This window comes from Phoenix dactylifera, chromosome 12, assembly GCF_051530095.1.
Source record: "Phoenix dactylifera cultivar Ajwa chromosome 12, Ajwa_hap1_PhDact_Kaust_v1.1, whole genome shotgun sequence".
Taxonomy (NCBI): Eukaryota; Viridiplantae; Streptophyta; class Magnoliopsida; order Arecales; family Arecaceae; genus Phoenix; species Phoenix dactylifera.
Genome location: NC_143201.1, coordinates 26,482,632 through 26,510,278, shown reverse-complemented (window position 1 = coordinate 26,510,278; position 27,647 = coordinate 26,482,632). Strand labels below are relative to the sequence as shown.

General features: G+C 39.1%; 3 protein-coding genes across 4 annotated transcripts; all 3 read right to left on the bottom strand.

The window, feature by feature from the left end:
* Positions 1-100: 100 nt before the first annotated feature.
* Positions 101-9,020, bottom strand: LOC103704500 (putative beta-1,3-galactosyltransferase 14). The gene is made up of 7 exons (XM_008787856.6): positions 8,428-9,020; positions 7,910-8,062; positions 7,717-7,799; positions 7,534-7,633; positions 3,275-3,388; positions 1,825-1,967; positions 101-383 (listed from the first exon to the last, which is right to left on the bottom strand). Exons 1-7 carry the CDS (start codon positions 8,829-8,831, stop codon positions 298-300), a joined length of 1,083 nt encoding a protein of 360 aa, XP_008786078.2. The 5' UTR covers positions 8,832-9,020; the 3' UTR covers positions 101-297.
* A 2,867-nt stretch (positions 9,021-11,887) lies between these two features.
* On the bottom strand, positions 11,888-12,618 carry LOC103704580 (uncharacterized protein At5g01610-like). The gene has a single exon (XM_008787971.4). The coding sequence runs from the start codon at positions 12,446-12,448 to the stop codon at positions 12,038-12,040; it is 411 nt and encodes a 136-aa protein (XP_008786193.1). The 5' UTR covers positions 12,449-12,618; the 3' UTR covers positions 11,888-12,037.
* A 2,874-nt stretch (positions 12,619-15,492) lies between these two features.
* LOC103701292 (glucan endo-1,3-beta-glucosidase 11-like) lies at positions 15,493-18,375 on the bottom strand. Of its 2 annotated transcripts, XR_015972411.2 has the most exons (5): positions 18,190-18,375; positions 16,843-17,879; positions 16,220-16,251; positions 16,012-16,104; positions 15,493-15,769 (listed from the first exon to the last, which is right to left on the bottom strand). XR_015972411.2 is itself a non-coding variant. In XM_088709427.2 (3 exons), exons 1-3 carry the CDS (start codon positions 18,257-18,259, stop codon positions 16,162-16,164), a joined length of 1,197 nt encoding a protein of 398 aa, XP_088565553.2. In that variant the 5' UTR covers positions 18,260-18,375; the 3' UTR covers positions 16,019-16,161. The 2 variants fall into 2 exon arrangements, 1 of the variants encoding a protein (XP_088565553.2); XM_088709427.2 differs by lacking the exon at positions 15,493-15,769 and having other exon boundaries at positions 16,019-16,251.
* Between the last annotated feature and the right edge of the window lie 9,272 nt (positions 18,376-27,647).

Sequence of the window (27,647 nt, the reverse complement as noted above, 5' to 3'; positions counted from 1 at the left end):
CTTACTGTTACTCTGAAAAAATGGTACGTCGTCTAACAGGTACAGTGGTGACATGCAAGGCTAACTATAGTAGAGATTGCAAAGCTTGACAAAGATGGTCTGACTAATATAAAGTAATGGATTATGCTTCCCAAACAAAATTGTACAGATGAATAATCGGTACAAACTCCGTATGCTCATTTTGTAAGAAGCCTCCCTTCCAGCAGAACCGCTCAACAAGGTTAAGCAGCTGAGAATCGATGCATGTTCCCATTAGGGGAGCAGTGATTATCTTGTGGTTTTCCAAGCGAAGTTTTGTCATCCATCAGAAGATGAAGTTGGACCACCTGAACAGATCTCCCTTTTGTGGAGCTCCAACATTTTCACTACGGGATTGCAGAGCCCTGAATGAAAAAGCTTAAAAAATCAGCCAGCAATATGGATAACCTGAAGTAGGTTTTCTTCGATGCTTCTACATTATATGAAATCTGAAGGTAAAAAAGGGCATGCTTTCCAATGTGATCTAAACCATCATGTTAGAAAAGAAAAAAGAAGACAAACAAACAGCATTTTGTTAGGGTATAATTCTAGGATTTTTATTTTTATTTTTTTATCATGCAAAAGAATCAAAAGAGAGAAAAAAGTGGGCCCTACTTGTTTAGACAGATTAAACACACATACAGATTCATGAAATGTCACTATCAAGACTAAACTTTTAGTCTAGCACATAAATCATGCTGCTTCTGAACTTCTCATAGCATGCCAAATGTAGAAGACTGAAGGATATGACTGGACTACTCCATTTCCACCTTGTAGAACCGACACACCTTAAGAGAGCAACCAATGAAAGGACCAAAATTACTAACAGAGATGTAACTTAAGTCCTATTATAATTATTGAAGATTTACTCTTGTTCTGCATACCATTATTCCAATTCGCCTAAACCGACTCAACAACACTACTGCTAATGAGCAACTTCGCAGGTTTCTTCAGCCGAACCTTTCTCTGGCTGATTAAAAATCTAACATGTGGTTTGGTCATCCAACAAATAATCTCCTAGACTATAGAACAAGTTCAGTTTGCCGCTTTAAGAGCTGTGGGATTGCATGGATCCCTAGACAGATATTATCATTTTCCTGGATTAAAGGGTTGTCTGCACCTATAATACCATAACATAGAAGAGCTCCCTTTTGGACCATGATGAATAAAAAATGGTTAAATAGGCAGTGGATAATCAAACAATTTTTATTTACTCTAAGAATGTTATGCTAACCAGTGTCATTATAATCTTTCAGAGACACCCGTATTACATCATCAGAAAAAACTTCTCGCCCTTCTTTCCATCCTTGCCTTAGAAAAAGCATTTTTTTCAATTCTTGCTGATCAAATAAGATGAGAAAAGCCGGGTTAATGTTTAGTCTCTAACTTTTCCCTTCTTCCCGAAACTGTCCTAAGTTGCAATTTTGGGGTCTATTTATTACTAAAGCGTCAGAGAAATTACTGCTCAAACTAGATTTGGGACTAAAAGCTTCCATTATAACTGGGACAACAAAATTTGTACAGGTGATTCTTGGACATGTTTTTTTTTTTTTTTGCAGGGGGGTGGGGGGAGGAGGAGGGGCTGGGGGGTGGGTTATGGCATAAAAAAAAAAAAAGGTTATCCTTTATAGCCACAAAGTTTGAAAATCATTCACCAGTCCTTATGTCTACACTGCATCTTTTCATATGATATCTTCAAGATGTGGAAAAAGAAATCTATATTTTTACATAAAATAAATCATTCAGATGAATTCTTTTCCATGAACCAATTTCCAAGAGGGCTAACCATAGCACGAAAACACAAACCTGAACATTTTGGAATATCCCAAACAGCAACTGATGACGCCGTGCAGTCGGGTGCACAAAGTTCATAATTGTTCTCGTGATTCACATTCATTGCAAGCATCCAGGCTCCTATTGTAACATCCTCATTGCTGAACATTCGGAAACTGCAACCATATGTACACAGTACATGGAAAATCAAGTACATGGAAAGTCATGATTTCAGAAAACTAATTAACTTACCCATGAAATCTAAAATCAGAGTGCTATAATTCAGTGTCAAAGTGTTTGCATCGAGTAATAAGTGGAGATACAATGGAGAACAGCAGGATGAAACGAAATAGGGAATGCTTCATATTCTCCTTTCCAGGATCACAGATTCCATTCCATATTAATATCATTCATTATATTAACAAAATATCAGGTTGTCCTATCTGGTAAAAGCTATGGAATCTCATATGTGACAATATATCTTTGAGCTGCCATGATGCTGTGAGGGTAGAAACAGCACATGATGATATGGATCGGGTATCCCTTTTATAAGGATGCAGACAACTAGCTTTAGACTGGAACTGAATGTTGCCATAAACCTTATCCTAAATGAAGCAATGCACCCTTATGAAATTGGCGCAAGCATGGATTCATTGTTATTGAGAAGTAAAGGTGTTAAAGAGAATCCTCTCTGATATAATTTGGCGTAAAAATTTGGCTTTTCGGTTGTAGATTTGTAGACGCTATAGTGTGATACTTGGCTTCTGACTAGACTTAGCAATAATTCTAATTTGAGAGAGAACCACGGATAGACTAATGATAGAACGGCATGTATCTGATAACTTGCTCCACCCTCGAAACAAGGAACCATTGCATTTCATGACTCAAAACTGGAAATAAAAAGAAATAAAAAAGAAAAGGTGACATGAGGATGATAGTGAGAATATACAGAAAACTAAGGATGATGTAACACTAGGTATCTTGTGTTCTCAAGAGGTTCACCTTAATCCTTACAAATGAAACAGTTAAGAGCAGGCAGGGTAGAAGTCCATTGTCTAAATAACATGCCCTTCCAGAATAAATATTATAGGTGGAAACAGACATGCAGAGCTAGCTTTATTGGTGACAAGTTTTGTGTGTGTGTTTGTGTGTGTTAGTGTGTGTGTGTGTGTGTGTGTGTGTGTGTGAGAGAGAGAGAGAGAGAGAGAGAGAAGCAACGGGAGATAGGAGGTCAGGAGGCTACAGAAGATTTTAGTTTAATCATGCCTTTTTAAGTCCTGCTCAGACTTGCCATTTTTAGGAAATGCAGACAGTTATGTAACTCAAGGTTCACCGTCAAATGAATATTGTAATTAGAAATCTAGATAGAAATAAACATGATTGACAGTCAATAACACAAGCATTGTTCCATTTGGTATGCTTTCTGAAGAGATGGACAGAGACATGAGACCAGGTGTAAATAAAGAACAGTCATGTAACTTGCCTATTGTTTCTCAGTGTAACCAAGTTTGCTACAACATCTGCTGATAGTGCATATATAGGACCATATGCATGGAGAAAATACTCCTTCCCAAGCAAATAAGACAGCGGCTCATACCTGCACAAATCCCAAAGACAGTCAAAATTTTGTTAAATTTTTAAAATTTGCCATGAACATAAAAATTCGATTATAGGATGTGGGCGTCAGAACTGCATATCAGACCCAGGTTAAAGCTGTTTTGACATTTGCAGCATGTAAAGAAGTAAAACATAATTAGCTAGTTCATGATGAGCACTTCAAAAACAAGAAAAAATAAACAAGACCTAGGTCGGGCCTAGCCCAATGCTAGCCCATGATTTGAAGCTTAGGCCCAAACTTGCCCCAGGAGTACCAGGCTCGGAGTACGAGAGCCGAGCCCAACCCGACTCAGTTTATTTTTTCTAGCCAGGCTAGGCTTAGATTGGGCTTCCTTTTATTGTAGATTGAAATCCCAATGCAGGCCTGGCCCGAACTAGCTAGGCTTCTAAAAAACAAGCCGAATCAGGATTTCAGGCTAAAAAGTCCAAATCAGGCTTGGTTGTTCACATGTTGGGTCATTGAACCATTCGGGTTGGCATGACCTATTGATTGTCCCGGTAGTGAAATTCTACCTAGGGTAATGCATCCATTTTGGAAACTTCCTAGAATCTCGATCAGTACCGACCTCTTAATTGTTTTCTTATTTTAAGTGTTCTCTATATAACCACTTTCCTACACCATCACCTGTACCCACTCTCACACCTGCTTTGTATTGTATCAATGAAGGTTCAAACCCTATGGAAAGTTCTATTGACTTAAAAAGGAATAAAAGAATCAGATAGAGAAATAGACAACTAAGTCTTACATATACAATAATAGAGCTGCACTCTTTGGGGGCTTGACTCATTTTTCTTATAAGTTCTATTTGTTTAAATGTTCTGCTTACTCGATTATTTTTAAAGTACAAGATTTAGGAGCTGCACTTATTTAACATTTAGTCAAAGGCCAATATTTACTCTTACCTAATTCTAAGTTGCTTCCTTTGTCCTAGTCCTTGCCTTAACCGGGCTTATAGAATATTTAAGAGCCAGGCAATGCTATGTAAAGAAAGTTGATACACTATTTAGCATATTAAAATTTGTCAAAAAGTATCAGGCAAAATTGACCTCCAGTATTCCCATATTTATGAACATGAAAAGCTCTATGTATAGCTATAGGTAATCCAATGCACAGAAGGCCCCCAGTGAGCTGTCAAAATAGAAGAAACAGGTTTTTGAGAAAATTTTGTCATTATCAAAGGGCTGTTGTTGTAGGGACATTCTACCTGCAAGTACTTTTCATAGTTTCTTTCCATGTTGACCTCTAGTAACATTGTCAAGGTTGTCAACAAGCTGAGATAGAGAGGAGGGATATATATCTAATGTGCTCCCACCTTTCCTCAAAGGATCATCATATCTTCTTTGTTTTTCGTTCCTTAGGATATATAATGTACTGCTATTAAAGAGAAATAGAAGTCCTTCTTCCAATCCTTTGACAACAATTGAATGAACAATCCTTAAGTTATGCCTGCACCAAGTGCAAGGTCATGGTTTGAAGTGACCAATTAAGATATATCTGACCTGATACAAAGGGAAGATGTATCATATTGGATTCTTAAGATGAATTTCTTCATGACATGGAGCATGCCTCATCATGTTCCTAATGATGATCCACTATTGATATCTCAACTTCTTTCGCAAAGTAACATGATAGGAACTATGGAGGTAGTAGTCAACTCTCACATCCAATGTACAGGTAAATCTACTCCTTCCCAAAGAGTTGAGCACATATCCCTACTTAAATAATGAGTAGAATGCTTCTCTCCCAACGAGCATGTTCAATTATCTGACCCACACAAACCTTAGTTCAGGCTATAATGGACGTAAAAACTTTATTTGGTTAGATTTAGAGGTCCAAATTCTCACAGACATAATAGCATGCTGAAACTTTTAATCCATATAAACCTTATTTTGGGCATTGGTGGAGGAAAAAAAAATCAGGCAGCATTTGGATTTGGAAATCTATATTCACATCAAGTGTTTGTAGGGCTGGAAGTGGGCTGGGTTGGGCCGGTCCATGCCCTTACCCGAACCCGGCCTGATTTTTTTTTTTTTTTGAGCTTTAGGCCAGGCTTTGGCCCGAAAATTTTTGGACAATCTAGACCCGAGCCCGAGCCCAGCTTGAATTACCCGTTTGGGCCAAAAGTAGGTCCGGCCCGAACCCGATTAAAGTTTAATATTTCATAATATTATTGCTTCGTAAGTAAATGAGCTAGTTAAAAATTGGGTTCTTTTCTATAACACAAGTAAATGATACATGATACATTATTCCTAGCTAAACCTATTGTAATTTGTCCTTTATTTTCTCATTATTTTCTCTAAATAACAACATACAAAAACAAATTGATTCGGGCCTGAATTCGAGCTCCTTTTTGGGCTCAGGCCGCGCCAATGACATACCTAAATCCGACCCGAAAAATAAATGGGCTTTACATTTAAGCCCAAATCCGACGTGAACTTTTTTAGGCCTAGCCCGAAGTCGGCCCAACGCAATAGGCCTCGGGCCAGCCCGAGCGCATTTTTATCCCTATGTGTATGAGCTCAAGTTAATAAATGGAGGTTTCAAAGATGTCAAAATTTAACATGACTAGATTCTATGATAGAATAAGTATTGATATGTTATCGCATTGGATCTCATGCCAGAATATTTTCCTTGATTGCCATCAAATAATTAAGGAACATAAGATCCATTATGTATCAATGGCACGCTTAAGAGAACAGCTCAAGTTTAATTAGTGTGATTACATAAAACTGCATAGAATGTGGTAAAGTCATGCAAAGAAGACTGTAGAAACTGAAATTACTTCTACAAGACAATTTTTTCAGCTGACTATAATTGGACCCTGCATAAAATTTCACCAAGTGCATCAAGGAGGATACTTTTGGACCTAATCACAAAAGGTCTTCTTCTAAACTGTCCGAAAGTACAGAAACCCAATGATGTCATCATCAGTTATAAAGTGGTATCTAGTATCATATGAGAGCAAGACATCCGTACAAGGACCTACTGCCTTGAAACATGATTTTGTATTGAGGAAGAACATGCTAGATTAGTTCATCAACATCAACACCAAAATTGGGTGCAAGGAAACAAGTTAGGATCTTATAATCAATAGCCAGAGCATGGTACGTTTGTAAAAATCATACCCCCAAGAAAGATAGAATAGACTGGATTTAACCTATCTTGTAAGATCCTTTGACAATTACTAGTGTTTTATGACTTTTCAAGGCACCGGAACCATAACTCTAAGATGGAACATGGAATGAATCTATGTCCATCACAAACATCCTTCACTGATGGCCATCAGTTGAATGACAAATATGTGGAGAATGATGCTGCAAACAATCCTGATCTTTAGTAGCCAGAACCGGAAGCCGATGCTTTGGCGGGTAAGGGGAAGAAAATATTCTAGAAACACTTTTAAGGAAACGCTAAGAAAGCAGGTACAAGTTGGAGATTCCGAACACTATGATAGAAGATTCCAGCTAGTAAGATATGATCACAATTATTTGACAAGGATAACATATTGATATAAATGATGACTTCTATCATCAAGCAAGCTCTAATGATTATACAATTGACCCGAAAGGTTTCATTGATAGCGTCACCAAAAAAGAACAAGTTTTGAGCACAGGTTAAGTAGTAAGTTTCATCGTTTAACTGAACTTGTGGATAAATTCCATGTATATTTTGTGCTTAATATCGATACATCTCACAGACATATCAACACAAGTGGCTTATCTTAGTGCCTGAGAAACATTTTGTTATTGAAACTTCTATGAAAACAGTTATCCAAGATACAGAGTTTGAGGTCTTCATACAGTCATTTTAGGGCCCCCTTTTTAGCATGCGTTCGCATGTTGAATCGGATAAAAAGAATTTATGGGTCTATGGTTGGTCATAGACTCTTGCTAGTAGATGTTTTCTGGTCCATCTAACAAGTCCTTTGTAGTAGCCAATTCCTCTTTTTTTCCCTCCCTTTATCAAAATTACAAATTTATTCTAACTTCTTGCACTCTCTTTATCCTTTGCTTCTCCTATCCCTACATGTTCATCAGATCCCACATTTCTTCCAGTATATTAAGCTACATTCAGAAATCGAAGGCAACATTTAATCTTCTAAATTTGACAAGACCAATACTAACCATTTGAGATTTGGGTCAGTGAACACCGGACCCTTCTTCATGCATCCTAGGTAAGTTTGAGGGTGAGGGCGCTCTTTAGCCAGAAGCAATGAAAGACGATCTGCAACAACATTGAAAACCCGATTGTCAGCAAGCAAGAATTCCCCCAAAAGAAAAGATCTTAATCTCTTTAAGAGACATTACCAGGCCTCAAATAAATGTCATCATCAGCTTTAACATAGAAATCAGAATCAAACAGTGCATAAGCTGCCTTGAAGAATGCTAACCTACAGGACAAGATTAGATGAGGATTTGGACATACTATAACAATATAATATATCAGGATACTTAGAAGTAAAAAGATAAAAAAGAAAAGGAAAAAAAGATCAATACTTACGTTTTATATGGGAGCTTGCTATACTTCTCCTCTGTATCTAAAAGAATAAAATCATCATATTCTTCAATTTCCCTTTTAAGGGCTGCCATTTTCAATTTATCATTGGTCTTTCCAATCACAAATCTGAAAGCCAAACCAGTTGATTCTTCCAGACTGCAACACCATCAGCCAAGTTTAGTATTGATTCTTTTAGCATCGGTTACAATTCTAACTAATAACGAGATTGATCCGTTCAATGTTGGTTACAGCTTTGTAATTTATAACAAAGTCGATATCTTTAGCATTGGTTCCGGTTCTAATTAACAACAAAATATTTCGGAAGAATAACAAGAAAATCTAGAAAGAAGAAAAAAAAGGCAACCACAAACTATCTGAAGTTAAGTTTCAAACTTTTTCCCTGCTGATATCAGAAGAGATAGATCAACACGATAACGAAGGAAAAGAAAATTAACAGGATCTGATAGAAATGTAGAATGCGAGACGGAAGAATGGATGTTGTGTGATGCAAACTGACTAACCGAAGAAGACTTTGGCGATCTGAAGGAAACCACGTCTTCCTGAGAGATCGCCGCCTCCCTACGGACCCGAACCCCGTCTGGATCCCAACGAACCCCATCACCTTGTGCCTCTTCCCCGATCCGCCTCCATCATCTCCTCCGATAAGGTCGGGTCGTCCTTCCGCGACGAGCTTGCTCCCAGCTCCCCGATCCCACACGACGGAGACGGAGATGGGCTCGAAATCGGCACACTTGCGCCGGCCGATCATTGGCCCGGAGACAGAGATGGACCCGAAGAGAAACCCGGCGATGCCGAAGATGAGGCAGGCTGTGGAGAAGGCGGAGGAGGAGGAGAGGCGGCGGAAGCGAGAGGACCAAGGAGGGGAGAGGGGGCGGGAGTAGAAGATCTTGGAGGAGGCAGGCATGGCTTCCAGCGACTCATAACCCTCCCAAGGAATTCTGGGGTTTCGATCGGAGATGCTAGGGTTTCCACCAAGAATTCGAGGAGGGGGAGAAGCTGAAATAGCCTGCGCCTGAGAAACAGAAGCGGGGGTTTCTTTCAGGCGACATCAATTGGAGGGCAATAAACAAAGAATGAGAGAAACGGTTTCCATGGGCGATTTATTCCAGGGGTCCTCTTTTAATTTCCCTCGTTTAATCCGATACCGGGATCCTTAACGGAGAACGCGACGGAGCGGAACATCCACGGCTGCATGCGCTTTATCTTGCGATTGGTTGACGGCATAAAGCTTTTGTTTCGGAACCACCGTTTGATGGACGGTTAAGAAGAAACTGAGGTTCCCTTGGGAGAGCATGAAGGACAACAAACGACCAAAAAGGTTGACATCGTTCATTAAATGATGGGCGTTACCCAGTCGGGTCTCTAGTTTTCCTTGGAATCGCGGATTTGGATCCGGAACCAACAAGATTGGGCTGAATAGGTGGAACAAAGAAAATTTCAAAGTCTGATCTAGGTTCGAGACAAGGGCAGTATAGAAAAAATTTACTGATTATATTATACACATCAAGCAAAAAATAAAAATAATGACAATAAAGCCCAATCTTAATTAAACGATCAACCTATAAATAAATGGCTTTGATGCCCAACTCCAGAGCTAAACATGGCAATGGGGTGAATGCTAGAGGGCTTATGGATTCTAAAGTGATCAGTATTTGAACAGAGTCATCTCATGGCTGGCCAATTTAGATTGGACCATCTAGTATTTGATTCATCGTAGACCTTATTAATGCGTGGGTTGAATTGGAATGGTATAGGTTGAGTTAGGCCTTGGTTGGAATTGGGTTATATCATGGATCAACTTAGCTCAATCGCAACACTAACTAATGCATGCTAACGAATGAGTAGATGAGCTACAATGCACCTAACATTGGTTCGCTGCCCTCTAAGATGTTTTTGTGCAAATATGACCATCATATTTGAAGTTTCATGTGTTGACATTATGCATGATAATTTTATTTTCAATAAAATGTACTCTGTTATGAAACACAAACTCTTATATGGTCTTGGTCTGTACTTTTTTTCTACCCAAACAACTCTTATGTTGGAGAGGACTAGTGTGGGAAAGGTTATCCACAAGTTCAATTTAGGAGAAATTTGATCTATCAATGAAGTAAATTATGGCGAGCCACTGCCATCACAATTTGCCGATGTTGGAGATTACAAAGAAGAGTTGAGGATGCCGAACTTCAGATTTCCTTCGGAAGGATTCCTTCAGTGTTGCTTCCCCACTCCCCTTTTTTTTTTTTTTCTTAAGCTTTGCTTAATGTTGGGATGTTTAATGTTCGTTTGTGAAGAGCACTAGGAAAAATTGGTGCTCCCTTAAGTTAGAAGTCATCATGTGGTTTATGAGAAAGCATCACAGGCTTCATCTTGACTTTAGAAATTTTGAAGTTGATTGGCTACAACACTTGCAGAAATTGTATGCTTCCTTAAAGTTAACCTTGAACCATCCCTTCATTTCTGTCCACTTATCTAAAAGGGCTGATCTAAGACACTGAGTTACAAAAATCTCCACAGAAGAACATGAATATATTTAGAAACATTTTGTTCTGAAATTTATCAGATCTAGGCATGGCATTTAGAAATAATTAGAGTTAGATTCCTACGAATGTTTAACCATAATAATACCTTCTCTTGTAAGTTTACTGTTATTATTGTTAGTTCACCAGCACTGACTACTGAAAAGTGGAAGTCACTGTAGCCTTGAAATGGACCAGAAAGAGACAAAAACAGGCTTTATCTCTTTTTGCTTGGAAATCTGGTAAAGGAGGAATCTTGATATATGTGAGAAGAAATTCAAAGTTACAGGTTTTCCTGTTAATGTGATCAAAGCTGTAATTTTTCAGACTGGTGAACCATAATCCTTAACAGTCTACTATCTATCCTTCTCCCTGATCCTAGGTGAGTGTTCTCCTGTTTTCGTCCAAGTTCCTGCTGGGTTAATTTTATGGGTTTGCCCATAGTTTATGAAGTTATATCATTGACTATAAACCCTTTTAACAAGAGAACACTTTTTTCTAACATAATATCACAATAAAACGTCTTCTTGCTTGGATGCTATTTCAATTGCCTAATTTTTAGTTAGCTTATGGCAGGGGATGGTGTCCATGGGAACTCTATGGATCTCAATGAACCCTGTGTTCAATATAGCCCTAATTCTTAAAAATAAACCCTGACACTCCATGGATCTCAATAAATCCTAACACTACGAGTATTTAGAAGGATCACTAAACTTGATGTGGAACACTTGGTTGGTATGAGTATTCAGGTGGATCACCAAATACGATGTGAACCATTTTGGTCACTACAGATATCCAAGAGGATCACCAAACTCGATGTGAATCACTTTGACTACTACGAGTATTCAGGAGGATCATGGCCGAGCTAGATGTGGAATACTTTGGCCACTACGAGCAGAACTAGATATGGTTCAGGAACGAGATTCACCACATCAGGAAGTCGAGTCGCAGGCCAAACTTCATGAGACCATAATTTAATCATATGATGCCCGATTAAGATAGATATATATATATATATATATTGAAATTGGGTATCTTTTTGAGATCTATAACTTTGGGTCAACCCTTTAAGAGGTTGAATCGGGGCGATTGAAATTCAATTGTTTAGGCCCTAAAACGGACCGGTCAAACTGATTTTTTTTTTTTTGGTAAGACTTTGACTGTGCATAGCTTTTTATACGAAAAGAATCAGGTGGAGCGACAGAAGGCAGAGTTAATGTAGAAGTCGTGATATACCTCCTCAAGATTTTTAGCTTTTTCTAGAAGATTCTCCTAGTAATATCTATTTTAGAAAAGAAAGTCCTACTACTATTGAGAGAAAAAATCTGATGCAAATTATATTAGAACGGATTTTATATTATAAATAGAGGCTATGCACTTCATTTTTTTTAAATGTGACATGTATAACCTCTAATTTTGTTTTTTTCTTTTCAAATCACCGGTTATAACATCATAACAATAGCAATGGAAATAGAAAGGGCAACCCAACCAAAATACAAAACTAGCACGAAAGCAAACCCAATAACACAAACCAAGCAAATAAACGTGCGAAAAAAACCACACTCCGACTGTTACTCATTCGATGCCGCCACTACTGACCAGCGGCAAAGGCCTCGACGGGGAACGTCTTGGTAACCCCAGCGAGGCTCTTGAAATGGATCTTCCCGGTAGGCGGGTCGTCGACACTGATCTGGTTGACCGGGGGCCAGAGGAGGAGCTCCTTGGCCTTCACCCCCTTGAGCTTCTTGATGCGGTGCTTCTCGACGTAGCCGTCGATCTCGGTGCCGTAGCTCACGAGCTTGCTCACCATCTTGAAGCTGTGCTCCACCTTCTTCTTCTGGACGACCCACATGTAGCCGGTGCTCCGAACGAAGCCCACCTCGACCACCTCGGCGAGAGGGAGGAGGCCCAGCGGGAGGTCGAACTCTTGGAGGAGGGAGAGGGCCAGCTTCATGCCCTCCTCCTGGCCCTTCTTCACAATGCCTCCCTCTTTCTCGGCCATGGTTTGAATGGCAAAATTGGTTTGCTTTCAACTGGAGGGAAGTCTGCGTTCTGAGAGACTTTGAGATGTGGAAGAGAGAGCGGTTTGATGCTGCTATTTATATGAAGGAGATGAAAGGCATGCCAAATGAGTGAGACAGGATGGCAGGCGAATATAAGAAAACGGATGCTTTGTGTTGATCGTCGCTCTTTGTAAATGGGCATCGTATGATCCTTCAAATGCTATTATATCAAGAGTTTTTCTTTTGTATCGGTCCTGGCTTATGCCTTAACTCCGATGGAGCATCTGATGACATGATATTTTGTCTGCTGGCCACTGTTTCTTTTAAAAATGTACTAGAATTTGATTGGGTCACTGGCATGCCAAATCAATAAGGTCCATCAATAGAATTAAGCCGATCAACAGACAGGTTTTGGATTGCCTTAGTAAAGAACCTAAAATCCAATAGGATGAACAGATCAAAAAACCAAAACAACTAAGAAAAGAATAACTCATCGGTAAAAAAATAGCCAAACAAAGGCTTGAGCATGTTTTTAGAGAAGCTAATGGAGTCGCAGATTAGGTGGTCTCGCAAGTGGCTGATTACTCGGGGGCTTCTATAGGTTAGAAAAAGGAAGTTGCCTAGAGCACTCCGAAATTTGCTGTTTTTTAACTTTTTTTGTATATATCCATACTAGAAATGTATAAGCAGCAAAAAAAAATACAAATAATTAACTACAAAATAAATATTCTTTAGAACACATGGTTGTTACACTTGGATAAATTGATAAGAATAAAGATATAGAACCTTCTTACTGCTCAACCGACCCCCTCAAAGATAGAAGAGATTTCATATCCGAGAATTTTAGAGTGGGGTCAAGATGCATGCAAGATCCTCCCAGCACTTATCAAGTATATAGAAGAGGAGTAGAAACCTTTAGCATTTCGAGATGGTGACATATCGTGTACATTGTGAGAGAGAGTCTGGACAAAGTCCCATTTTATGATGTAGATTGGTAATTATTTCCAATCATAATTAGCATATTTGGAGTGGTGTTTTGCACTCTGAATGGTTATTGATATTTTCTTACATAAATATTTTTTATTCAAATAATTATCTCCAAATAGTTAATTCCAGCAACAAACTATTTATATATGGCTTCTTGAGTGAACGACAAGTGGCTAACTATGATCTTTCCAAGTATCGAGATATAAGTGATTAACTAAATCTTAATAAAATTGTTGAGTACTTTATTATAATTAGTCAATGATTGATTTTTTCTTGAAGATGTAAACAGCCTGTCATGCATTGTGGTATACAAGATCGATGATGCATTTCACTAAACATAGCAAAATGAAGATTAGAAAAATGGTGCATGACATGCTGATAATGTGTTTGTTAGTATTTTGGGATATCAATGCATATCGGTGGAGATAATGAGGGTTGATGTTCTGTAAATATCATATCAGTGAGTGCTCACTGCCAATATAGTTATAAACCAACATATTGGCCGTAACGCAAACATTGTAGGCATGATCTAATGCAATTCATTGGGGTGTGAAATATTTTTTTCTCATGGTTAGATAACTGTGTAAGCATTGTATAGCACAACTTGGGCCAAGTATGGACAGTCCATCTATTTTACCATACCTACAATATGATCAAGGATGAGATAAAAGAACTAATAATCTATTCTGGTATTTCAATTTAGAGATAAAAAATACAGCATTCATGACAATGGTTTGCAAGTGGTATGGTCGCACTTGAGCGAGCTAAGTTGGTCGTAGGACTTCTCATTCAGACCACTCTACGATTCTAATGCCAAAGCCTCGTCCCTCAATTATGGTTCAAATTGGGTGGCTTTGGTGACCTGCATGCAGAGTCTGCGAACCGTTTGGTGGCTACTTTTCCGGGAGTTTTCCTTCTTGAATATGGGAACTAAAGTAACCCAAATGTACTTTAACTGATGAAAACTTAATCCTTGTTTGCATATTTCTTTGGGCATTCAATGCATCATATTGCTTGCTCGGTTGCTCTGCATGCTTCAAGCAGCTATTGCTCCGGGAATCCCAAAGCCCCACCCTATCTCTAAAACACAGTGAACTAGAATACTACGTTTTGTCGCACTTAAAACCAAATATTTCGGAAAGCACGCTGTCACCACTAATTTTGCTCTTGCTCTACGCTTCGAGCATACAAAAAGGTGACACTTGGTATAGAATGATCATCCCAAATGATAAAATTATTGAGTTTGGTTACGCCACGATGATATTATATGGCAGTGATCTAAAATTACTTCTATCCTTCATATTATCGCCCAACCTAATGATGGGATGCTATCATTTTAGAGGTTGGAAATCCAAAATCACCTCAAAATAATGATCTTGTACTGAAAATTGAGGACAAAAATGCTCCTTAGTTTAGCCAAAAAATTATATATCAATATACCATTAATATATTATATATATAATATTATATATTATAGTATATTGATATAATATATTATATTATAATATATTATTAAATATATCATTTTCATATTATTATTCAATGATATTTTTAAATTATAGTAGAAATATATTATTGTAGTTTAATTTATATAATAAAGTATTTAATATATTATTTTTATTTGCTTTATTTTTCTAATCAATTCTATAATAACAATTATTATATTTTAATAGAATTAATAATTTAGAGGACTAATAAATATAATTTTATGAAATATATCAGGAGTAATTTTGATATTATATGGCGAATCATCTTCAATTTTTATAGACTACTAAATAAGTTACTTGTGGATATCTGAAAATTTTTAATCACCGAGATATAGTATATCAAATATAGTGATCTTAAATTATTAGGCATCAGATTACTTTAGGATAAAGATTACTAGTGATCTAAGATCATCTTGATAATTTCATTTGGATCACCAAATAGTGATTTTCTAACATATGTTAAGACAAAGCGTGGCCCATTACTAAGACACGAATTTAGTATCTGGAATAATCATTCAACTACAGTGGGGGACTCCAAGGTCCTTTCAGCTTTTGCACAAAGGCGGATTCAGAGTAACATGGCACAGAATCCAATGCCGGCGGTTTCGGCCGGTGAATAAAGTTTGGCCACAGAAAGCACACCCACCCAACCGTGTCCTCGCTTTTTTCCAATTAATTATTCATTTCCCCCCTCTTTTCCTCCAATTTATAGCCTTAATGAGACTATAATACAAGGCTTTAAGGACAATTAGGAGAATAAATAAAAGGTGGAATCCAAATCTAATTTACACAGTCGCCGCAGTGCGTTCCACGTCGCAAAGCGGCCCATACTTTCTGTGGCTTTTCCTGCGATAGAAAAAAGAGCAAACAAAGCGTCACAAATTCTTTTTTGTTTTTGGTACTAAAACTAAATAACCCCATTCATCTGCAGAAAAAAACCCCTTCGTTTACCTCTCAGTCAAATTGCCTAGGAATTCTTTGGCTACGCTTGGGAGTGAATTGATGTTATGAGAGGAAATGCAAGGAATCATAAGGTGCTTCCTCTGGTATTTTGGATAGAGAAGGGTGATGGAATTAAGAGCCCATACCTGAATTCGTTCGTCTCTCTTTGGGGCTTGGAAACCTCCCAAGTCCACGGAGGAAAGAATTCTGAAAAGACGGTTCATGGCTTACCCATTTTCCTTGTACAAAGAAAAACACCAAAGAAAATAAACAGATATGAAACCAATTCTCTTTTGTTAGATTGCCATCCTCACTAAAGCTTGGAAAGTCAATGAGGATAAGAAAGTCCAGTACCAATACGAGCTTCCAAGTTCCTTCCCTGTCTCCTGCGTCATAATAGACAGCCCATTAGACCTCGGAGGAACAGGAGAAATTTTTTTTTTCGGTTGGTGAAACAAGAATAGCACGCTTTCGGTGATTGATGGCACCGCATGCCTACATATTACTTTTGTTCCTCCTATGCCACTTATCATATAATAATTATCGAATATACTTCTGGTAGAATACTTTCATACATTGACTATGGTTCTTTTTAAATTTTGGAGCACAAAAGCAGCATGACAATCCTGTTTCATTTCACACGATAACATGAATCCTCAAATGTTAGATTTTGTATCATATATAGCATCTAGTTCAAGTATATAAGGAGACAAAACTACCCTCATACTTTATTGGTAGTAAAAGAAAAAAAAAAACAGTGGTGTAGAACAAATACATCACTATTCTCTTTATAACTCAATGCTTCCTAAATAGGTTGAAAAAAAGATCTGATCATCCAGTTCTCTCCAATTGTCCAAGCATACATTAGAAAAAAAAAAAAGGAAAAGAAAGAGCAGGGAAAGAAACCGTACGTAAGATATTATTCTTGAAAAGAAACGAACTCAAAACATTTAAAATGACAAGAAGGCTGGATATACCCGAGAAGCAGATGAAGTGTGGGAAACTGACGCAGTAGATGGCAGTGCACCAGGCCCTAAGTTGTAGGCCATGGTACCATCCGGCCGATACAACCCATAATTCCTTTCCGAGGTCGGTCCGGTCTTCAAGTCCTCGTTAAACAACGCAAACAAGTAGACTTCCAACCTTTGGTTGGGCCTCAGGGGTGTCCCCTGGTTCCTCATTTGCCTCAACAACAAGTTCCTATTATAAGCCCTGGCATTCTCAACATTTGCACCAATCTCATCCGGGTCACCCTTGGAAGGCCACCCCGTCTCGGACACCCTAACCTCCACGCCTCCATAACCCATCCGGGCAATGGCGTAGATCACTGCATCAACTTGGGCATAGAGCATGTTGTCATAGTGCAGCCTTGTGTAAGGGTCCACAGTCCCTTGGTTAGGGTTAAACAAGACATAATCCAGTGAAACAGTGTTGGGGTCACCCTTGAAGGCAAAGTAAGGGTATGCATTTATCCAAAATGGCGAATTTGACTGTGCTAAGAATCGAAGGAATGGCGCCAGCAGGCTGGCAAGTTCTGGTTTGAATGACCCAGACGACGGAGGGTAGGAGTTCTCCAGCGCAGCTAGAGAAGTTGCAGTAGAAATGTGAATGTAGGAGTTGAGGCCAAGCTGGACGAGGGCTGCATGGATGCTGACCATCGCAGGCACGAGGTTCGACATGAGGGCCGCGTCATCACTTGTGAAGACCTCGTTACCGACCGCAATCCCGGAGATTTTTGTGGCGGGGAAGTAGGGCTGGATGTTGGTCGTGACCCACTGTAAGGCTTGTCGGGGATCGGTTAGTTGGGCGATTGCTTCATTTGGTACTGTCACGATGAGATCAATTCCAGAGTCTGCGAATGCGGTTAGAACTCGAGGGTTGGTGTCATAGATCCTTATCTTGGTAATTCTAAGGGAGGTCAGGAGGGTAAGCACTTTCTCTGGCAATGGTAGATTGTTGGCTACTTGACCATAGTTGATGCCTAGAGTCGAGCCAAGTTGAATGAAGCCCAATTCTGCAAAATAAAACATTGAATGTTAATATAAATTATAAATATAAAAGAACTAAGATCATGAGGAGGGTTGTATATAAGGGAAAGCAGCATTCTAGTTTTTATCATAATTTTAGTTCATGAAAAAGCTCGAAATGAACCTGGGAAAGAACTCGAGAAGTTTAAAGAGATAAAAGCATACCAGAAGGAATTGGAAAAAATAAGTAGTTTCTAATTATAATCAGCATGAGATTATAAACTACGTGCAATTTAGCCATTATCGAATATGACCTCTCCGCGAATGGAAAATGAGATGGAAATGCGAAGGGAGCACCTGAAGAGAAAAGAGTAAACAGAAGGAAGATATGAATTATTCTTGATTTGAAAAAGATGGACGCAGCCATGAGAGAAAGAAAGGGAGAAGGAGAAGAGAGAAAAGAGGGATTTAAAGGAGAGGGGAGTGGAAGAAGAGGAGAGGTTATCTCTCAATAATTCCTTTCTTTGCTTGTGAGATGGTTTGGGAGGGATGGAGGGAGGGAGGGCGAAGTTTGGGGGTTGCCTTGCCTTGGGCATGTTGTCTTCTTCGGAGGCCATTTTGTATGGCTTTATTTATGTTTCTGGTGCTCGACTCGCGCAAAGCGACGCAACCTCGTGCCATATTCGCTCGCCCAAAGCGACGGCCGCCCCTCGTTGTTGCTTTGGACATAAGAAAAATAAGAAAGTGGGGCGAAAGCAAACCTTTTTGTGCGAGACAGACATCAACGGGCCAAAGAAGAAGCCGATGGAGAGACGATTCGGACCTTTTTCCTGGATCCCAAGCAAACATTCCAATCAACTTGTCGTAACGAATGGTTTGGGTCTCTTCACAAAGGAACCGACCGCTACTTGGCCTTTTGAGTGCCGATTAGGCGTAGATGTCAGTCATAAAGTTACCATGGACGCTTGCTTCCATGTAGATGGTCCTGAACTAACAATGGAGAAGTGGATGCAGGTGATCAAGTCCATTATCGTAGAGAGGAAATTAAATAGTTTTATATTTATGTTTGTCTTTTTTTTAATTATTTTGTGGTGCAGCTAAGTGAAACGGGGGATGGATATTTAGATTTGTGTTTGGAGCATGATGCCAAATAGAGTGCTTAAAGCCAAATTGAAAGCAGTGTCTATCATGAGTTTGTGTTGGAAACAACATTTATTTGGAAGAGATGCCCACAAGAAAATGGTGCGGACTGTCAGTATTGATACGGTTATTTGAAAGAAAAAGAGAGTGCAAATGTAAAGTCACTTTAGACTATGGGTCACCTCCTTTATGTTACTGAGGTAAATAACCTCCTACTACATCATTTCATCATTTCCTTAGCTACAGCCTTATTTTGTATGTCGACTACTCCAGATTTTCCTAAGTGTTGCTCGAAGAAAAACTGCCATGATAACCCTTTGTCCATTTTAACTATTTGTGAATCTTTGTGTAATCAATGGAGCAGGTTCAAAAAAATTTTTCCTTCTCTTCTTCCCTTCCATCTGAGTTTCTGAATTCGGCTAATAAGATTGCTCATTTTGGTGGCAAAAATAGGAAATGGTAAACTATGTGAACCTAAGAAACATTGATGCACTTCAAAATTTACAGCACCATGATCAGCAGCATTCATAGAGCAAGCGGGACTTCAGGTTGCATCTTAAAAATTGGGGAGACAAAAATTAACTTAAGCTAGGTCAAGCTGTTCTTTTGCCATGCTCGATAGGTGGTCCTCCAAAATGAGAAGCTTTCTGCTAATGGTCATGGTTTCTTGATCCAAGGAGTGCATATTAAATCTTATCCTTGCATTTAACTGAAAACATAAAAAAAAAAAAATCCCATACTTGCTTTTAGTGCGAGGTTTATGAAAACCCAAATTTTTGGTTCTAGAAAAACAGTATTTTATCCGAGTGGATATAATGATAAGGAGTTAGAAGAAAGGTTATCTCTCATCCTCCTATTGGATTTGGTTATTGGCATGGTTCGGCCTTTGCTCTTGCTGCATGCACTCTTTCCTCCCTTCTGTCTTTAAGCACTCACCATCTATCTGTGATTGAAGATAACCCAAAAATACAAACTGATGGCTAGGAGTTGGCCATGATGAGTCTGAGTCAGCTTACCTAGAAAGTCTCTTACCCCGTTTGACCAAATTACTGAACTTTTATTACTTATTATTAGTCTAAATCTTCTTTTATATTCTCAATGTTTGGTGGGATTGTAAAGAACATATATAATCACGAATTCTACATTTGTAGCTGCTCGATGCTTGCATTTTAACAAAAGCTTAGGGGGCTGATGGACCATAGTGTTCTTTTAGACGTGGTCCAAGTCCAATCGCGGTGGCAAGGGGATAGGTATCTGCCAAACATCAATTAACGATTCGGAATTCGACTGTACTATAATCATCATGTAGTCATGACTTTAAAAAATTGGTGCATGCTTGATCATTTAGGTGCCATTATAATTGAGCATCAATCAACTGAAAGGCTTGTAAAATATGAGGCTGAGCCTATGCTTCTAGCTCGTCAACTTTCAATTAGAATTATCACCCAAAAAAAAAACTTTCAATTAGAATCAAATACTCCATAATTGTAAGAAGATATTCATTCTTAGCAGATTAGATTGCAGCGCAGCATCATCGAAATGTCCTTTATCTGAAAGGAGGTTTTTGTCTTAGAGGTGTTTGTCAAATGCTTGACAGGAGCGATTCTAATTGATAGTTCTCTCATTTGTTTACCTTCAAAAAATTCTCTCATCGTTATTCTAATTGACAGGAGCAAATGCTTGACATGAGCGGTTGATCCCATACTTTCCTTATGGAAGACTGTATTTTTCTTCTCTTCCATGATAACAACTCGAGTAAATTGACATCTGATGACGACATGCGAAGCTATCTCCTTGAAAAAGTCAATGTGCGTTACATGATTTAGCCAGACTTGAAAAAGTCTTATTTTGGTAAAATATGGTTGAATCACGAAATATAGTCTTCGTGGAAGGGAAGATATTTGAAGTCAATATGTGTAACCTTGGGGATACATAGTACATCGCCCTTTCGCAATCCACTAATGGTGATAGTTTTCCAACAAGTTTTACAAGTATTGGTCGCGTTGGCAATCTTAGCATAAACTAATTGAGGGAAAAAGATAGATATATTGGCTAAAACTGATTTTGCCTCCATAGCTTTCTAGGTTTGAGCTAAGCTTAATTGACCGACCAGAGACATGCACAACAGTTTAGCTATTCCTTTTGTTTATTGCTAACAACATAACCAAGTTGACATGCATATAGGCTCAAGATTTATTAGCAAATAGGACCGCGATGGATTAATCTCGGCCCAAACCTACTCCGTTCTACTTTTGAGTACTAGAAATGAGCCTGGACTACAAATACGTTAGGCTGGAGTTGCTCTACTGATGTTTGGAAGACCATAGTCTTGCTTTAGGTCTGAGTCAGACCAGCCCAAAATTAGATGATATATACAGGCTTTTAGAACAATATATAGGCACATGATCTCGTAAACACAATCAAATTAGATGATAGAATCCATGCATGTTACAAAATCAAAATGCACGAAACGGCCACGAACCATAAATCCAGGGACATGATACGTTGATACATCGATCCCGGTGGTACAGCAACACCCTGTCCACCCATCACAATTGCTCTTGATCCAATGAAGGTGCAATTAAACGAGAACAACTTAAAAGTCAAGATTGGAGAAATCCTAGATGATTGTGACCTTTCTAAAAATTATGACCTCTACAAGTATTATGCTATAAATTATTATGCGGCAACTGTCAGCATTTTATCATGCGACAGTTCTAACAGCTGTTTCCTGTGGTAGAGACTCATCTTCTTCATGAGGCCAAAAGTAAAGCAAAATTAACATTTGATATATATCTCTTCTCCCCTCAGCTCTTTCCATCAATTCACCTACAGATCTCATAAAAAAGAAAAAAGAAATAGAAGTTCAGAAGGAGAATTAGAAAAAAGAGCCATGCACCCAAGCCTATTCTCTCAAGAACTCAAGGAACTCATCCAGGGAAGGCGTCGACTCCACGGACAGCACCTTCAACTCCTCATGCACCACCTCCGTCGGCAGCGGCCGTTTTCTACCTTCGTCACCACCCCTCTCAGCTTGCTCCACGGGTGCCACCGCAACCATCGAGTCCTTTCCGGTGAGGCTCTGCACCACAGACTTGAACTGCTTCGCATCGGTCTGCACATGCTGTGTCACGATAATTCTCACCTTCGTCGGACGAACTCCGTTAAGCGACATGGCAAAAGGCTTGGAGGAATCACTCAAATGCCGAGTCCAGTGCTTCAAAATCTCCCTTTATGTATTATATTGGAAGGTTTTTCTATGTATCGTTTTGGTGGTGCAGCCAAGGGTGTGTATATATATATATATATATACGGAGGTGGCTGGGGAGCCGGAATAAGTGGCTGTGAGCTCTCCTTGAGAGCGGGGAAGACCAGCCGAGAATGGTCAAACGCCAGCCCAGGAAGGGACGACCGCGAATGGCCACCCGGCCAGTCTCATCCATGACGATGGCACGTGGGATTCAAAAGTCGACTTTGCGACCCATCTCTGCTCGCTTGCTTCTTGCTGGGTCTCAATCCCTGTAGGTCCCACTACCCACCATGACCCAGCCAAGGGTCCAACTTAGCCCGTTAAGCGTTGAACCGGACCAGACCAACGAGAGATCTAAGTCCAGGTTCCGCAATAAAGCAGATCGCCGCACGCAACAATCCCTTCAAAATCAGTATATTTCATAACAGAAATAATAGTTATTATGATAATTAAAATAGAAAAAATAGAGCCAGGATTTACCACAAGTTAGCGGAGAAGTGTGGGCAAAGGGCGGTTGAATCGGAGACGCGCCTTTTCCGCAATTAGCATAAAAGGAGCTCTCATATTCTGCTCTTTCTCACCTAGACTTTATTCCTAATCAAAGGAAGATAATAGAAAAGCTTGGTCCTTTTTCAAAGAAAGCGCCTCGCTTTTGGCCCCCAACTTGCTCTGGCCCCAAATCCTCCCGTGATAAGATACTCGGTATATCAATATTGATTAGATCCGAAATCTGATTCAAATCTAATATAGCACCTATGGTACATAAGAAATGTATCGATTTGATTCGGTCATGATCCATATTGGATTCCCAAATTTATTAATAAAGGGACAAACATAAGGAATAGAAGAATCACAGATGAATGTACAAAGGTCCTACATGCCTGTGTATCACTCAACAGTTCTTGATTGCGTAGGTTTCGTGCTATACATGAAACAATGTGCAACTGCAAGTCTGCAACCGTTCTGCATTAGTTTCCGATCCAATAGCATCTGAACTCCAAAAAAAAAAAACAAATGATAGTAGGAAGAATGATATATCTTTATTTATGCAGATAGGCAGTACAACAGAAGATATAGCCATTATTATTATTATATTACAATTTTTATGGCGAAAAAAGGTCATTTTTCTAGAAGCCAGTACCTACCTATATATGATGTATTGGAAGGCCTTTGGATCACTTGTAACAGCCGTTGTAACGTTACAAAGGTCTTTTTGAAATATATCTACTTCCCACGTGTTTTGACGGAAGCCCGGTGCCCTCTTCGGGAGGATCTCGGCTCTGCCCTTCTCCCTTGCCAAAAATGTTTCGATTGGCACGCGCGCACGCCATTCGACGCTGCAACGGTGACATCTTTTATCCCAGCTTCGCAGCGTGTCGTGTCGCGGGCTCAAGCTAACATCGGATAGGCGGAGGTTGACTGCCTTCTTATCTCTTCGTTATTGGACTTTTATTTTGTACCTCATGACGTGTTTTATGGTGTAAATATAACAATTATTTGACACGTGTGTGTATTCTCTCCCTTTCCGTTTAACAAAAAAAAAAGTAATACTAATTTTTGCATAAATTTATTCACATGTAATGTATCAAAAAATTCTTGTATTCTCAGATTAAAAATCCTTTAGAATCATATATACCGAATAGAACCATATGGCAAGTTCACATGAAAATGATCGTCCATCATGCGTGGATCTTAAGATGTGAATTTTTGCTTCTTTTTCTATTTTGTACCAAACTTAGACTACACCTAAGCACAAAATACTGATATATTTATACTGGAGCTGATGTCGAGTCGGACATTGGGCCTAAACTTTTATTCATTTTTAATCGAGCTTCGAATCAGACATATTTAAAATTTGATCTTTTTTGTATCTAAATTGGCCTACAATAGCTCTAATCTATTTCTAGATATTTTCAAGTATAAAGTTAGCGTTATGCTTTTGCGTGTGCCTATTAGTATACTAAATTTCTAATGTTCATTCATGGAAACAACTAATTTGCCATGTTATTGTCAGCTACCATTTTGCACCCCCCATGTCTTGAAGAGGCCACAATGGGAAGCAAGATTTGACCACAAAATATAGACTAGTTGACTGGTTTTCTTCGAGGGTTATATTCTGTCACACGTCCATGGATTGCTATTAAGCTATCAAATTAACTTGAAGCAAATTAAAAGCTTTTACAATAATTTATCTGTCTTCATTCGAAAGAAAGAAAGAAAAAAAAACAAAGAGATAAATAAAGAAAGAAAAACATTAAAACAAGGGAACAAAAAAGAGAGATGAATCCTGAACCCGACCTATCTCTTTCAACCGATCTATTCAGTTCCACCCACCCCAGTCACCAAGTCAACACCACCTAACTTTATTATTATTTTTTTAATCCTATATTTCTGTTTTAAGGTTTTAGATCTTGTCACTGAGTTTATAATATTATCCTACCATCATTTTTGTTTCCATAGAATTATTAAGCTTGAAGACTTCTAGTCATCGGGACTCCAAATGACCGGAGCATAAAATAAAAACCCCACAATCCCAAGCTCGGAATCAAGATTAACTCTTCAATAGATGGTCCTGTGGAAATACAATTAGACAACCCCCTGCATGTTTAAATGTTTAATTGCTTACGCTGACAAAGTTAACCAAGTTTTAACTTTTCAATCGATGTTCAAGTGGAAATGAAATAAGACAACTCCCTTGCATGTTTGAATGTTTAATTGCTGATGCTGGCAGAATAGAAAATATATTGCAGGGGAAATAGGCTGCCCAGTCCATCCATGAAGGGCTACTTGCAGCACATTACAAACCAAAGAAGAAAGATGACTCGGTCTAATTTGCTAGTCTAAGAAACTTAGGATGACACAAACTCATGGGTTATAATCTAACCATTAATTGCACCTTTCCTTTGGAGGTGGCTCTAGGTTGGGGTCTTGACTTGCGTTCTCATAAATGTTTCCCGCAATCTTGCTATGTTTTCTCATAAACCAAGTATACATGGGGCTTCTTTATTTATTTGTTCATTTCCCAGTGAGCTGAAAGGGTGGGGGAAAACATGAAAGAGAGAGTCACCCAGATCGCAACAAATTTTTTTGTGCACGTTGGCTGATAGAGGAGAAGGCAACAGTAGTTAGCTTCGACCACGAACGCCACCAACTTGGACCAGTCATTGACCATGAACAAATCAATCATTGGGATACCTATGTCTTCTTTTTCTGATACTTCTCTTTATTTTATCAAAATATTTTGTCGATGATACTCATGTTTTTGCATCATGGCGTTACAACCATTATAATGGCTATTATGACGATCTCAGCAATGTCTGAAATAAGTAACATAAAACATATGACATCTATTATTTTCTCTTATAATGGGCCACTATAACATAACATTTTATTTTAAATAAAATAATATTTTCATTCAGAATTCCTTCTAAAAATAATTGTATAGTCTGAAAAGTATGCCATTTTATCTAATAAGAGAGAGAGGAAGAAAGTGATGCTGGCGGATTAGGTAGAGATTTGGATTGCTGGAAGGAGAGGGGTCAAGATATGCGAGCAGAAGTAGACTTTTGAGGGGCTGATTCTGATAGAAACGGGCATAGGGTTGGATGGATTAGAGGAGGTGACTGAACGCAGAAGAGCAAGATTTGGTCGTCGTTGCATGGATTCAAAGGCACCGAAGATGGCTGGCAGTACCTCGCCAGCGAGCGAGCAGTCGTTGTGCCGATGCTTTTTGAGGGCTTGACTCAAGCCTGAGTGCCTGCCTTGAGAAAGTTCCTACTGTCAGTGGCGTCATGAAAGCGAGCGGAAGCCGGTCAGCCCAATCAAAATCCTCTGCGACGGAGCTCGGGCACTGCAGAGAACAGTGATTCTCTGGATGGCTGCCATTAAAAGCAGCGAACGCCATGGATGGCACGGCATGTGCTTTTGGCATTAATGGCTGCACGGCACACCACAGTGGATCCGTTCTCAAGTCGGTGGGCAAGAAAACTAGGCTTCCTTTTGACATTTACTTGGCATCTACTTGGAGTTGGGACCCTCGTCTCTTGTTTTGAATGGAAGGGCCAGTTCAAACTTAAACCACCACCCCATTCATTTTTCAGTGAGTCGGCATCAAGGTTGTGCGAACATTGATTGCATCATGGTCATGGTTGAATGTATGTTATAAATATATGAGACAACGTGTCACATGATAGTATACGGGTCCATCCAATTTTGACCACTGTACAATACAGGACTGGCCGTGATTAAAAGACTCCATTCCAAACTTGAAAATGATAGGAATCTGACCTCTTGATCATGATAAATGGCTCGGATCGGACTGAGGCATGCTTGCCCCCGGCTTGACCTAGTTTTAGGTTTTGATTTTAATTTTGAACGTCCGATCCATCCCATTAGTTAATTTGCTCGGATCGGATTAGGTCTATGAAAAAGATTTTGGACTCAATGAATCATTCAGCTTGGTTTGGGTTAAGTATAATCTAGATTCAACCCAAGACGTAGTTTATTTATTATGAAATTTCACCATGATCAGATTATTTCGAAGAAAAAAAAAATCTAAGACTATGTAGTTTATTTATCTAAATTGAGTTCATAGAGACGAGGTTGCCATTCTGATTGCCAATCGATCTGATTGTTTGTCCACATCACAGTTATTGCATTCATTGCCATGCATAAATAAAAAAATCTCATGTCAATATGGGCAAAACAAATGACAGTTCCAGCAATATGCATAAAATTTGCTCTCTATAAATTGGATCTGCAGTCAACAACTCCCCTCAGGTGCACTCACTACAAAAGAAAGGAAATCTCCCGACGCTTTTTTTGGTCTATACCGACGCTTATAAGCGTCGGCGAATTCCAAGCCCACGCTTCACAAAGCGTGGCTCAGACGTCGGGCAGGTGGGCGTGGGTCGGGTTTAACCCGACGCGTTTAAAAAGCGTCGTTGGTCTATGCCGACGCTTTTAAGCGTCGTTCCTTTTATCATACGCGTCGGCGAGAGGGGTTGCTTTTTCCGACGCTTCTAAGCGTCGTTTCTTCTATCAGACTCCGGGGAGAAGGGTTGGTTACTACGGGTTTAGGCCGACGCTTAAAAGCGTCGTTACAGGCTTGCTTTTCCCGACGCTTTTAAGCGTCGTTTCTTCTATCAGACTCCGACGCTTATAAGCGTCGGGGAGAATGGTTGGTTATAACGGGTTTAGGTCGACGCTTAAAAGCGTCGTTAAAGGCGTGCCATTAGCTTTTTTCTGTTGCATTTCCCGACGCTTATAAGCGTCGGCATTAAATTTTTTTTTAAAAAAAAATTTGTAACAGTAATTTTTAAATACTCTGTGTACATTAAATTCTTACAAAACAATAGAAACAAATACACTGAATGACATATATAACAAAATATGAGTCACAAACAAGAACTTTGATTATATTCAT

Coding starts and splice junctions, on each gene's coding strand:
- LOC103704500 (XM_008787856.6), bottom strand. CDS start 8,831: ATGCCTGCCTCCTCCAAGATCTTCTACTCCCGCCCCCTCTCCCCTCCT. Junction 3,389..7,533: donor ACTGACCCAAATCTCAAATG/GTTAGTATTGGT, acceptor GGATTTGTGCAG/GTATGAGCCGCTGTCTTATT. Junction 1,968..3,274: donor GTTACACTGAGAAACAATAG/GCAAGTTACATG, acceptor ATATGGTTGCAG/TTTCCGAATGTTCAGCAATG.
- LOC103704580 (XM_008787971.4), bottom strand. CDS start 12,448: ATGGCCGAGAAAGAGGGAGGCATTGTGAAGAAGGGCCAGGAGGAGGGC.
- LOC103701292 (XM_088709427.2), bottom strand. CDS start 18,259: ATGGCTGCGTCCATCTTTTTCAAATCAAGAATAATTCATATCTTCCTT. Junction 17,880..18,189: donor GTTTACTCTTTTCTCTTCAG/GTGCTCCCTTCG, acceptor TTTATTTTGCAG/AATTGGGCTTCATTCAACTT. Junction 16,252..16,842: donor ACACTTCATCTGCTTCTCGG/GTATATCCAGCC, acceptor ATTATGACGCAG/GAGACAGGGAAGGAACTTGG.